This window comes from Tachypleus tridentatus, chromosome 13 (assembly GCF_004210375.1).
Source record: "Tachypleus tridentatus isolate NWPU-2018 chromosome 13, ASM421037v1, whole genome shotgun sequence".
Taxonomy (NCBI): Eukaryota; Metazoa; Arthropoda; class Merostomata; order Xiphosura; family Limulidae; genus Tachypleus; species Tachypleus tridentatus.
In genome coordinates, this window is record NC_134837.1 from 83,124,754 (window position 1) to 83,139,780 (window position 15,027).

The window sequence follows — 15,027 nt, forward strand, 5'->3', positions numbered from 1 at the left end:
AAGTGTGGTATAAAGGTCAGTTTACGATCAAAGATAAGCCCCAAGAACTTGGTCTCCGGGACCACTGGCAGCAAAACTTCACCGATATGAAGTTCAGGATCAGGGTGAATACCCGTCGATGGCAAAAGTGCATGCATACAGTTTTGGAGAGAGAGAAATTAAAGCCGTTCGCCAGAGTCCACTTCCGTACACAATTGAGGGCGGTTTGTAGTTGCCGCTCAATATATCTCATGTTTGACGACTGACATGAGATGTGAAAGTCGTCGACATACAGCCCATTCGCAACAGTGAGAGGGAGTTGTTCAGTGATGGCATTTATCTTTATACTGAAGAGTGTAACACTCAATACACAGCCTTGAGGGACTCCAAGTTCCTGTACAAAAGAACGGAAAGTGTCGAACCCACACGAACTTGGAATCTCCTGTCCATTAAAAATTTTTTAATAAACATGGGTAGATGGCCACGTAACCCATATGTATGGAGGTCTCATAAAAACGCCATACTTCCATGTTGTGTCGTAAGCCTTCTCTATGTCAAAGAATATTGATACAAGATGTTGGCGGTTGAGAAAGGCTTCTCTGATAGATGTTTCAAGGCAATTAGGTGGTCTGTGGTGGAGTGCTGTCGACGGAACCCACACTGGGTGGCGAGAGGAGATTGTTTGATTCAAGGAACCAAACAAGACGAGCATTAACCATCCTTTCTAATGTCTTACAGAGACAGCTCGTCAAAGCAATTGGACAGTAGTTTGAAGGAATCTTGGGATCTTTCCCTGGCTTAGAGAAAGGTAAAATAATAGCTTGGCGCAGGCATCAGGAAAAACATTCTCCTGCCAGATCCGGTTGAAAACAATCAGAAGGACATCAAGAGAAGCAGGAGATAGATGGTGCAGCATGTCATAATGAATATCATCAGGTCCAACAGACGTACTGGCAGACCGATGAAGGGCCATTTTTAGTTCCACCAGGATAAAGGGACAATTATAGTCAAAGAAACAGTCAGTTCGAAAGGAAAGAGGTGATCGCTCTGCCCGAGTCTTGATGGCCAGGAAGATGGAGGAACAAGCAGAAGTGCTAGATACCCAGCAAAAGCTTTCACCTAGAGTGTTAGCGATGTTCCGAACATCAGTCACCTACTGACCATCAGAGAGTAAGATCGAGAGGGGGACAGAATTGTAGTGCCCATTAACCTTTCGAATCCTGTCCCATATGATCTTGGGACTGGTGGTAGAAGATATGCTGGTTGTGAACTTAATCCAAGATTCCTTCTGGTTTTGAAGTCTTACCCACCTAGCATGTGCACGAGCCCGTTGGAAAGCAACCCGGTTTGAAAGTGTGGGATATCTACGAAAAGTATCCCAGGCCTGCTTTTGAGCCTTCCGCGCTAAGTGGCAAGCAGGATTCCACCACGGAAGATGTAGGTGTGGAAAACATGTCGAGGTTTTAGGAATACACTGATCAGCTCCATGTGTAATACAGTCAGTTACCACTGCTACACAGTCGTCTATTGATGGCTCATTTACGATGGCAGGATCAAGTTTTGTGAGAGCAGTGCAGTGAAAGTGGACCAGTCTGCCTGATCCAGCTTCCATCGGGGCACGCGGGTAGGGTGACATCCACCACGGCCAGTCTCTCTCAAAAGGATCGGAAAATGATCACTGCCTAGTAAATTACTGTCAACCCTCCATGAAAAATGGGAGAATAATGAAGGGGAGCAAACTGAGAGATCAATAGCAGTAAAGGACTGACTAGGTGCATGAAAGTAAGTGGAAGAACCAGTATTGAAAAGAGATTGTGATCAGAGAGCATCCGCTCTACAGATTGGCCCCTCCCATCAATAATAGCACTTCCCCAGAGGGGATGATGTCCATTAAAACCCCTAGGATTAGAAATGGAGATGGCAATTGTTCAACGAGAGCATCAAGATCTGATTGATCATATGTCTCTCCAGGGGACAGGTACAGAGAACAAACAGTGATGGTATGACCCAAGGAAACACGGATGGCTACAGCCTCCAAGGGTGTGTTGAGTGACAAAGACAGGGTGGGCACGTGTTGATCAACCAACAGTGCCACCCCTCCATGTACTCGACCTTCACACAACCTGTCATTTCTCTACAGAGAAAACTGCCGAATGGAGACAGTATCAGCAGTTTTGAGAAATGTTTCTTGTAAAGAAAGACAAACAGGATGGTAGGAAGCAATCAGCGTTTTGATATAATCCAGATTAGAACGTAAACCTCGACAGTTCCATTGTATCAAGGTGGCCATTTTTAAGAACGGGTAGGTGAAGTGGCTGGAGAACCCTTCGGTTTACGACCACGTCTTTTTTCTTTACTGTTTTTAGTCGGAGGAGGTCTATCAACCTCCATGGATCCTGTTTTGGGTCGGGTGGGCAGGTTTTGGTTATTGGAAGGTGAATCCAGTGACTGAGGACGGGAACGAACAATTGTTTTGTCTCTTGTGGTGGGAGAAAAAGATGTATCAGAAGAAATGCCTGTATTTGAAACTGAAGGACGTGGATCTTGAGGTTTGTTGGAAGGTATGGGAGGAACAGAGATGGGTGTGGAAGTCGATTCATCAACCTTTTTAACCACGGAGGTCAAAAGGCTTTTCATTTGTTTTGAAAACGATTCTCTTGGAGGCACAGAGAGATCTGTCTGCACTCCCACTGTAGTTGTGGAATGAAGTGCAGCAGCATATGTCCGAGATGGAGTTGTGGACAGCAATTTCTGAGCCTTAGGATAACTAATGTTATGTGTCGTTTTCAAATGCTGCACCTCTTTTTCCTCCACCAATTTTGGGCAAGAATGAAAGTAAGAGGGGTGAGAACCATTGCAGTTTACGCAATGTGAGTTCATGTCACAGTCATAGGCATCGTGGTCCTTGCCTCCACAACGAGCACATGTCAGGGAACCACGACAAGATGTCTTTGAGTGGCGAATCTCTGACATTGGAAACATCGAAGAGGGTTTGGTATGTATGTCGAACCCTGCAATGAGATAACCTGCCTTGATGGTGGCAGGTGCACGTGGTGAAGTAAATGTTAAAATGAGGGTATTTGTTGGCAGTGTAACTCCATCTTTGTGAGTGGAGATGCCTCACTGCAGAAACTCCTTGAGTGGAGAGACCAGCGAGAATCTCTGACTCGGGAACGTTCTTCAAATCCCTTTCAACAATAACTCCTTGTGAAGAATTCAAGGTAGCATGGGGTGTAACCTCAATAGTTATATCCCCAAATGCCTTTGAATTCAAGAGGAGTTCACTGTGTTGGGATGTGGATGTTTCAACCAATGTCACCAGATCAAAGTTTCTTTACTGTCTTTGGAGAGCCAGCAAGTCCCTCTAGTCCCTTTTGAATAAAAAGGGGACATTTGCCCTAAAGGTTTTCGAAGAGAATGTAATATAAGAAAATGAGGTACATGTGTTACTGATGTTGAAGATTGCTGTTCTGAGTATTCAAGGCGTGGTCGCTACCCATTGACTGTTTTTTTACAATTTTATTTAAATTTTTAGAGGATCCATAGGAAAAGAAAAATTTTGGTACCCACTGACCCCACCCACCATGGAGCCCTACAAGGGGACGCACTACAAAGTCACGCAAGGACAATGCAGCAACGCCAGGGTTTCGTGAGCACTATACCCAAACACCAGCATCAGGCACAATGTCCACAACACCCGTTGAGAACTTCCAACACTGGTACTTTGTTGACTCCTAGCCCAAGTGGACCAGCCGATTGACCCAAGGGGGGCCACCCAAAGGCCACTCGTCTACAGGAATTTGAGGCCAAAGTGGTGTGTTAGGGTTGGACCCCTCAACCACCAGGATCCTCTCCTCCCCTTCACGGGTCGCCACGCACGGCAAACACGTGGGTGGATGTTTAGATCCCAGAGAAGGTAACCAGATAAAACAGAACCTTCCCTGGGAGGTCCCCTCACCACGTACAGGAATCCACACCGAGGGGTGTCCATAATACTAAGAAAGATTTTTAAAACATGTGACTCAGATCCTGATAATGTCGAAATCTCCAAATAATTCTTTGAACATGTATTACTAGAAACTAAGAAAAAGATTACAGAGCTAAATACATACACTTTCTGCAATGTTAACATGTCATTTAGTCCTGTCACATAACTAAAGCTAGATTTAAAGCCCATTTTGCATCCTTGGAGTAAAGAAGGTAGTATACTTGTGTATTAAGTAAACACAACATCACAACTTACAGAAAAAAAAACAGGCCTTAACAAGTTGTATCCTTTATGACCAATGATCGTGCTTAACAGATTTCAGCAACATTCTTCTCAACACACTGAGCGTATTAAAAACGAGCTTTAATAACAGTATTTCAATCCTTTTGAAAATGTTTTTTTTACATCTGTGTTGTTACATATCTGTAATTTCTGAGACTGCACTTGACATCTCACAACTGTGCAAAAATACAAAAACTAAGGCACTGCATTCTGAATATTTTTTAACTGGATACTTAGGATAAAAATTGTTTTGTGTACAAAACTTTTTTTTTGGTTAAGGTATTTTATATTTGAATGTACTATGTTTATGCAATGTAAAGTGCTGTGTATTTAAAGTAATTAATACAGTTAAGTGACTTGCTTTGACTACTCACACATCACTGAGATTTGAAGAAATCTGATGGTTATGTTGAGACTCTCATTGAAAGTGAAGGTAAATGTGTGTTAAACCAATTTCACAACATATGATATCCACCAACTCCTCTAGTACAAAAACCACTTTGTACCACATGGTTTTCCCAAAATGACAATACAAACAAATTTATATCGTACAATCACAAATCTTAACACTTTCAAAATCTGAGTATTGGAAGCAAAACTTAATAACAGTTCTGGCCCTATAAGTATCTATTAACAGATAAACAAATCACGCACAAACCTTGGCATATAAACACTGCTGTCTGAGAGGAGACTCTGAGGGATGTCAGATGCATTCCCCAAATACCTTTACCTTTCAATACATCGTACTACCTATACAGAGCCAGACCCTTATGTATACAGTGATGTCATTCATATTTCCCTATTCCTAATTTAATTTCTGCATAGTGTGATGAAGTTAAAAAAACTTCCCATTTACATACACACACTTTTAGTTTCATGAATGTGGACAACAGAAAGTTTGTACAATATGAACAGTCAATAAAATTAACCTAGTTAAACAATATTTAGTTTTGAAAAAAATGTCTTAAATAATTAGTTCTTTTGTATCATTTTCACTCTATAAACTCTATAGTGGATTTTTCCATACTTAAAGATATAGATTAATATACAATCACTTACTTGGAACTAGTCTGTGTATTTTCTGATGGCCTCATCACAGCACTGTACCTCTCTTCTTCATCTCCATTTTCTAAAGCTATTCTTAAGCGATGCTGCTGACTACTTTCTATCTCTTGAGCTATCTTCATAGCCTTTGCTTCTTGTTTCTTATATTCTTCTGTATTTTTTGGTTCTAAAGGCACACTTCAAAAGAAAAATAGATTCCTTGGAAGTTATTGATAAAACTGATGTACCATCCACCATTGTTATGCCATATTAAAAGGAATGACTATTTCCTTATTCTTTGTATTGGAATAAAAAAATATATATATAAATGCGTGTGTTTGTGTGTGCAATTTCTTGAATAAACATTTCTACACAAAAACACACCAAACACCCTAGGCCATAAACACTGATACAGAAAGAAAAATAATAGAAATTACAATAAAAACTCTGAAAGGATATATAATTATATGCAATATTTTTTATGACAAATATTTTAAATTGAAGCTGGACATTCTGTTTTATAGTTAGTGAAACAATAGGATACTCATTTAGAATTTCTTTACATATTTACAAACATATGAAGACAAAAACACAACCCTGTAATGCATTTCAGTACTTTCCAAGTTACATACAATCTCAGAAGAAGTATGACTGGGTCTTGTTGAAGTTTTTCTCACTCAAGGTTCATCAAATCAGATATATTTATATATCATTAAAAAAATTCAAAGTACTTTTCCAAAAAAGAAAGTTAATTAACAGCTAAGAAATATAATTCATGGTAATATTACTAAGAAATCAAAAAGTATTAAAATAATATTGTTGAATTTAGATGCAGATTCTATCTTTAACAAAAACTTTTACCCCTTTAAATGCATATATCAAATGTTTCTATAAAGTTCTTACTGAAATATAGAGAGAAATGAAATAATATAAAAGATAATCAAACTTAACTTTGGTGTATATATTTAAATCACTTTTTATTCATTCACAAGAATATGATTTTTACATTAAAATACTAAGATGCATACTAAATAAATAGACCTACGTATAGCCTTGGAGTGTGCAATCGTATGTTGAAGTAACCCCATATTTTTCAGCATTTGTTCGAAACATTTCATTGGCATCCCATCCATTTTTCTGGATGAAAACAAAAGTGCATAACTAACATTTCCATTCATTAATTTCATGTTATTTGATTGTTGTTCTCAATACAGTTACATCTTTATATAGAACTACAAATATAATATTGTGGTATTTATAGCACAAGTGTACTTCAAAATCAGTCTATACCTTACTTTCAAAATTCAGTGGATAAGTTTTATACATTTTAACTTTGATTTAGCATATAGTGCATTTAAAAAATATATCTAAATTAATATATTTATGTTAGCTGTTATAAAGAACTTAACATTATTTAAAACAGGAAAGTAATTTCATGACAAATCATGAAGTGAAATAACAAACAATTGTACAGAGGTTGCTAAAACTATATTTTATCAGTATTATTGTAATAGTTTTCACATTTCTTGCAACACGAGTCATCCATAGGCATCATTCCAGTGTCTGCCTATTATTTTTATTATTGTAACTATGCTACCATGTATTTGAACAATTTTCATTTTAGTTTGAAACAATAATAAACTGAAATGTGATAAAACATTCATCTTAAAATTACAGTTTTCTGGCAAATTTCACAGTCATTTTATTACAGGGTTAAATCCACAATTTTTGGTGGTGGTGGTCCTTCATTAAGTCTTAGCCTTTTGAAAAATGCACTTGTTTTAATTAAGTCTAAATGTACCTTTGTTTGTTAGTTCATGAGAATAGGATTTTAACCCCTTCAACCTCCCTGAATCCACAAGTATATGACAGAGTGACACTTTTACAATTACTTTAGTGGACAAACCTGATATTAGGTAATTTCTCTTTAATTATTATTTAAAGAAATTAACTAATGGCATGATAAATTAATTTTAAAGATAACCTGAAAAAACAATGGAGCTTATAGATTTAAATTTGTTAACTGCACATTTTATGACAAATGCATGCCTCACAGTAATCAGGTTTTTAGAAAATTTCTTAGCAGAAATGTAAGTTTGAAAAAAAAAAAAAAAAAAGATATATATATATTTCATTAACATCATGTTGTTGATTTTCCCCTGATAAAGTAACCATTTAAGTCACTGTAATTTTACAGTACAGATTCACAAATCTAAATTATAACAGGAACAAGATAGAGCATATTGACCAGCTAAAAAAACAAAACATATATAAGCTAAATATTCACACGTGAATATCTATGTATATGCTTCATAAAGAGAATAGCTCATATTAACAACAACAGTAAAAACTGTAAGCAACATACAGTATCTCCTTTATCTGAATCCAATGAAACAGGTCCATCAAATCCCTCTAATGGTCCCTCCCATGGCTCTAGTTCCTTCTCAAAAACCTGGCCATTGAATTTGCTAATTGAGGAGTCTGTGAAACCTTAAAACAATTGAACAAACACGCTATGACATCTGATATACTTTACACAATGTAAAATAACAACTATTAAAATTATCAAAAAGTTACAAACACATTTTGTTCAAAGACATTTTTAAATAGGGTATGCTTGGTCATTATTGATTCAACATGTATTGCAAAAAATTTCTGTCAACAAGCATTGAAAGATTTTTTTTTGCTCTATACTGTGAAAAATTCAAAAAGAATAATTGAGAAAAGAGGTTCTCAAAATTTTCTAAATCAAAATTACCACAGATATGATTTATAAAGTTAAAATAACAAAAATATTTTGTTACCTAGAAATACTTTTATACTGTTCCAATTTGTAAATTTAAATTACAGGTATGCAGGGCAATGTGTATACTAATCTGAAAACACATCTGGTGGTAAATACAAAACTATCACAAGGCCTTGTTATAACTTTTGTGTATGATCCATTTAACTGCACTTTCAAAACGAAAGGTTATTTCTTATAATAAAAAAATAGTTCTATCAAAATTATGTTGTTATTTTTTCAAAGTATTTAGCAGTATGCAAAAGTAGCTATTCACATTTTTGGTTCACTGGAGTAGTAGCTTACCAAATTTACTCATTCATTTGACTTGTACTATGTCACAGTACTGTACTGAACCATCAACAAGTAATAAAAGATGTTTGCAGCTCTTGATACTTTTATAAACATATGTTTCTCATTTCTAACAGTTGTTTCCAAAGTGAAATAAAAAACAAAAAACAACACAAAACATTACTTTTACAGTGGTTCTAATAGAAAGAGTGACTCATTAACTTAAGAAATTGTTCAAAACCTTTCTAGCATTTGGTTATTTCTCCTTGAACAGAAATAATGCAATAACTATCCAAATAAAATTGTATGCTCATGTTTTAGTGACTAAATGTGAAATTAAAATTGCCTTTTCAAACAAGTAACCAAAATTAGTACAACAAAATTCATAATTTGACAGATCTTGCAAATCTTAGTGAGAGTATTCTTGAATATTTGAAATTCAGATGTCTGAAATTGAAAGTTCATAAGATAGTGAATATTTATGATTTATAATTTATAAATAATTTTATATTATTTATAATATAAAATAATTTATAATTTATTATTGAAGAAGCAGTGTTATTTCCGAACTTATGACAAGATACAATCTTCTATGTTATTGAGACTATATATATTTACATTCATATGTGAAACTGAGAAAGTATTTTCAACCCTGAATGAAACCTTTTGCAACTTGTTAGCTTAAACAGCTATGTCCGGGATCTCAAAGTTAAGCCACTGTTATCCTTAATGTAGAACTGCCCATTAAAGTGGGGCAACCAAGGAGCATCACTTATCATCTACACATCTAAACTTAACCAAATAGGACTGTAACAATTAGAGCTCTCTCACAGTTGTGAGCATTTAGTGGTGTTATATGCAAGCATTTTCTACCTTCGTATTTTAATGTATATGAAAATCTGTAAGCTACACAAGTGTAAGAATAGTTCCAACATGCATTCAAGAAAGTTGCTAATTCTGCAGTAGATGTCTTCTGATTCGTGTATTTTCTCTGAAACATCTGGTCTGTTTCCAGTAGAAGTAACTGTAAAGTTGCACATCATGCATGAAAGGGGGAAGTAGGTTTCTCAATTGGTAGGTCTGGTGCTGATTTGTAGATACAACCTCCCTTATCTCAAATAGGTATGAACAGTTGTATGGTAGTTCTATTCCTCTTTTCTGCACCCATGGATTTTTATCTTTATAACATGATGCCTTATGAGGCTGGAAGAGTTAATGTTTCTGCAGAACAATTTAAGAACTAGCAGATCTTCAATTCTCTAAAAAAAGTTATCATTCTTTGAGTTTAAATACTACATGCAGTGTTCACATTTCATGGACAGTTGTGTCCAGTATCTCTATTTGTCACAAGTTAAAATTCAAGGAATTTTGGATTATTCTGTAGCAAATATCCAGAGTCAGCCCTATGTTAAAGTTTGGCCTGTGTAAACTTTGTACTGGTTGCCTCTACCCACGTGAAATTGCAATGTTGATGTTGGTGCCCACTGGGGTGGGTATCCTGTGCTGGGGAACATGTTATCTACCCCATGAGCCTTGCAATTTTTTTGTTACAAAATTATAAGCGAAGCTGCTTAAAAATGGGAGCTTTCAATATTTTTATATCAAAAGTACATGCATGTTTAAAATAATTCCACGTTTTTGTTTTCAAGAAACTATAAGTCAGTAGTATTAAGCTTTTACTGCAGAAAACATGTACATTTTTACTTAAAGTTTTGTGATGGCCCAAGTTATTATTCTATGCCTAGTATATGAGTAAAGAATAAACAAAAACTAGCTTGCTATTTCACTTTAGGTGAAATAATATTTTATTAATATGAAATGCCACTTGTTCCACATAAACTGAAGAAACTGTAACTTTTAGAGAACAGGTAACATTAAGCTCATCATCTTGGTTGTCTCCCCTGATAAGCAGGACACAAATCTTTATCATTATTAAATATCACAGTTTCAAAACTTTAGCAGTTTAATACTATGACATCTGATACATTTTCAGGATCTGTTATCCACTTTACAATAAACCATAAATACAGATGAACTTGCAAATGTTTCAAAATATATAAAACAATAAATCATGCACATAAAAGGGTTTTCAAGTGATTATAAGAAAAGAAACAAGCAGAATACAATTTAATGTGCATAATTTTGAAGCACAGCTATTTCTTTTGTTTTGAAATGTAAAAAAAAAGTTCACTACAGTATTATCTAGAGCAGAAGATTCTTTATAACAATAAAAACAATGCAAGTTATAAACAAGTGGTCTAAAAGAAGTTTTAGTTCAATAATATTAAAAGGTACAAAATAACAACAAAAGTAACATAACTTACCTCTAGTTGCATAGTCTAAATCTACATTTACAGCATTAATCATTACAACATCCTCAAGATTGAAGATAAGTTTCTCTGTAGCAAAATCTTGAGCAGTATAGTTTGTAATAAAACTATTAAGATTTTCACATAAACCATGTATAGGTGTAATATTAGCAGATTTCATGTCCACTTTGTATGGCATCACAAGCACCAGCTCCATCTGAAAATAAACAGATCAAATCTATTTAATATATTTATAAAATATACTGTTGTATTGAAATTTTTAAAAAAATCCTCAAACTGATCCTAGTATGACAAGAGTGAAATTTGTTCCCTAGATACATCCTCTAATTTATTTACCACTGCTCTGAAACATATAGTACTCTATGTAAATTAGTCAGTATAATGTGGTTATCACAAATGCAAATCATAATTTTTATATATATTACAATTTGATTTCAATACAGATCAATAAATATTATTATAGTTATTAAACTCTCTTTTTACATGATGTCATTCTGCATTCTTAAATGCATTATGTAATTAAAGAAATTAGTTAACCCTTTCACTACAGGGTTGATATATATGAGCTCATCTACACATTTGCATACGTTAAGTATTTGTACTATAACTTTGATACAGCATGTGTATCTTCACAAAATTTGGCAGACTTTTAGTTAGGATTTATTTATAAAAATAGAATCTATTTTGTTACTAGTTTTGAGTACAAAGTGATTTCATGCTATGATTATGAAAACTATTCTTCATTCCAAAAATCTCAAATATTATCTGTGTAATGTCTAAAACCTCCGAAGTACATTTCAAATGTTTGTTTTGAGTAAGACTTTATATTTTGTTGTTTTTTTTACTCTTAACTATGTGGGGTCTATCACTTGACCAACCTTGTAACCATCATAACAAAATTGGAAATATATATCAATTATATTTTCTTCATGCTAAAATGGTAACATATTATAATATGAAAATACAAATGTTTAGTTAAAGTGTTTTAGTGGACTAGTATTTTGTAATATACAGTCACATTTTAATTATTATACAATATATACATATATAGATTATTACTATTCAGAAATAAATTATTTACCATATTTTTCTTAAAAATACAGAACAATAGATCAAAAAGCAAACAATTATCTCTTCTTGCTATAGTCTTTGAACTTGGTTGTGTGTGGACCCAAGTTGCTAAGCCTTTTATTTATTTATTATATTGACCTTCCAGCCATGTATCATTAAAATTACATAACTTGCATTGACACTGTAACATACACTCGTGTTACATATCTAATAATATAAAACCAACTTTAATCTTCCCTGTCTTGGGTGTGTTTTAGTGGACTAGTATTTTGTAATATACAGTCACATTTTAATTATTATACAATATATACATATATAGATTATTACTATTCAGAAATAAATTATTTACCTTATTTTTCTTAAAAATACAGAACAATAGATCAAAAAGCAAACAATTATCTCTTCTTGCTATAGTCTTTGAACTTGGTTGTGTGTGGACCCAAGTTGCTAAGCCTTTTAAACTTCTACATGAGGATATCAAACAATATACACATACAGACACACAGATGAATAATCAAAAAATCACAAAAACTTTGAGCAACAAAAGACACAAACCACTTTCATAAAATCTTGGTTTTAAAGAACATGATAGCCTTCTCACAGATTAAAATGGCTGAGAAAACAACAACTGGAGCATTCTAAGTTGTCGATTGGTTATTCATGTCATATACTGTACTAAGAGTATTTATGGGACCATTTCAAAAATGGAAAGAGTTGAATGGGGCCAGTGTATGGTTCAGTACATAAGCCATATTTCAGCAAAATAAAAATATGCAGGGTTTTTATTTTATATTATAGCTTATCAGTAGTAGTAATCTGAGTTCCTAATTTGTATGGCTCAAAAACATTTAATTTTAAACAGTGCTGCATTCAACATACCACGTGACTCACTAAAATCTATATTTAGGCGTGTTATTTTAATAATCACTTTTAAATTGTGAAATTAACTCTCACATAATATTAAAGTTTGAATTATAATCTACAATTTGATTGCAGACTTACTGATATAAATTCATAAAATAGTAGTTCGATAAGATTTTGAATGCAAGTTAACAAATGCAATGATATGGCATTTGACCTGTAACCTGTTACAAAAGGGTTAATGTAGTTGTAGCACCATTAGTTTTAAAAAAATAGGATTATGTTTCATTGACAGCAAAAAAATTTAATGTATTATATTTTTTTCATATAGATTCTTTATCTGTTATTACAATTTCAAAATTTATTACATCGGATAAGATACAATATAGAAAAAATTTTCATAAAGTATGCTTATGAGTAGCCAGTGTTACGCATTCACCAAGTAATTTACAACTTGTGTGGTGGGATCATTAGTTTGACTTGATTTAAAAGTTGATAATAAAATTTAAGTAGAAACAAAGGTATACTGCTATGAAATTTAAGCTACTGAAGATATACAAACATAATTTCATGTTAGAATATAAAGTTCCTTAAAAAAAAAAACTTAGATTTTTTAATGGTAGTTACAATGTCAGTGAAATTGACCAGTCTTATACAGTTAGGGTAGAGGAAAAAACTTTAAAAGATTTACTGAACAAAAAACATTCTGTATTCATTCAGGTCGGCTTAGAATTACACAAGTTAAACTTGAAAATATTCACAAGAACAACAACATTGTCAGTCTTACCATGAAAATCACTTTGCACTCAGACTATTGAACAAAAGAATGATATATTCACATACAAATCTTTAGTAAAAATATTTTAAAAATCTGTTTTGTGTACAAAAGACTTATAATATTAAATGAAAGTGACAAATTTTGTGAAGATATAACTACTGTATTAAAAGTTTAAGTATGGAAACTGTAATGACTATTTCATAGTTATGAAAATGGTATATCATCTGAGCCCATTGCAAGAGTTAAATTGAGGTAACTTATTTCTTTGTGTTATTAACAGCAAAATAAAACTATCACAGAAAAACAAAAACTACAAAATAAAAACATTTTTAAATGATTGGTTCTTATAGTTTTTGTTTTTCTGTGATAGTTTTATTTTGCTGTTAATAACACAAAGATATAAGTAACCTCAATTTAACTCTTGCAATGGGCTCAGATGATATACCATTTTCATAACTATAAAACCACAAAATAAAAACATTTTTAAATGATTGGTTCTTGTAACATACATATTTCAATGATAAAAATACTGTGGGCTGGAATACAACAGTTTTGATTGCTTAAAAAACATTTCCATTGAAGCTGTTTAAAAAGTTAATTGTTATAACTAAATAGCATTGCCTTTCTTATGGCATTTCTTTGATTGAAAATGTTCATGAAAGCCAACAATAAATAATAAATCATTTTTTTCAAATGATAGGCATTAACAAATTTTAATATTAAAAGTTGCAAAGAAGAAAATAACTATTCTTTACATAGTTTACCTAACCATACAAACAATATCTGATCATAATGGGGGCTTGATTTTAATGGTCATCTTAGATGATTAAAAACTTTCCCAGACAATCAAGCCCCAATTTTGCCTGATGGACAACTAGTGTCACAGAACAGATCCTTACTCAAAACAGTATCTCAGTCTACTGTACACACTTATCTATGGTCACAACCACACACATAGCATTAACTCCTTAAACCAAAATCATAGGTAAATTCCCAAACTATGAACTTGAAAATCTGAATGGAACCACACAAAAATATCTGTTGGTCCAATTTTTTGTTTAAAAATATTGTATTTGGTACAATCCATCAAAAGGGCCTAAAAAAGCCAATAAAAATATTTACTTTTGTGAATGGCTAATAGTGCTGTTTTAGGAGCTAAACTTTCTATCATAGACAAGCAGCATGAAAATTTAGTATGGAGTTCAACTGAGTGTGAACTGCTGTGTGTAGTAACACTGTTCAGCATATACACAGCTATGTTAGTTAACATTATTACTCATTTTTCTTCATAAGTTACAGTTTTTACAGCAAGATTTATTTTTAGAACAGGCATGACAATTCAATCATTAGCATGCTCATTCTAATGTACACGAGTTTTAACAGTAAAAAATGTTTAGTATTTAAATCAACATTTAACCAATGTAAAAAAATGTGTATGTATTTAACAAGTAAATAAACTCAAAACAAAACTATTATCACATACTGTATTGTGCAATGTTTGTATCTATATACGTTTACAAATTCACAATGAAAATGAACAACAATAACACAAATATTTAATGAGATTAATGGTATACATGCTTACAACATTAAAAATAATACAGCTTTTTCAACTTCTTAC

The 15,027-nt window shown here is 33.2% G+C and overlaps 1 protein-coding gene across 18 annotated transcripts in view; it reads right to left on the reverse strand.

The window, feature by feature from the left end:
* The window catches only part of LOC143239587 (uncharacterized), a 57,536-nt gene that overhangs the window by 32,984 nt on the left and 9,525 nt on the right, over nt 1–15,027 (reverse strand). For all 18 annotated transcript variants that reach the window (XM_076480798.1, XM_076480801.1, XM_076480794.1 and 15 more), the window contains 4 exons: nt 10,691–10,892; nt 7,659–7,783; nt 6,339–6,430; nt 5,309–5,491 (listed from right to left, as the gene is read on the reverse strand). In XM_076480798.1, the coding sequence (XP_076336913.1) occupies nt 5,309–5,491; nt 6,339–6,430; nt 7,659–7,783; nt 10,691–10,892 (602 nt within the window). The remainder of the gene's footprint in view (nt 1–5,308; nt 5,492–6,338; nt 6,431–7,658; nt 7,784–10,690; nt 10,893–15,027) is intronic.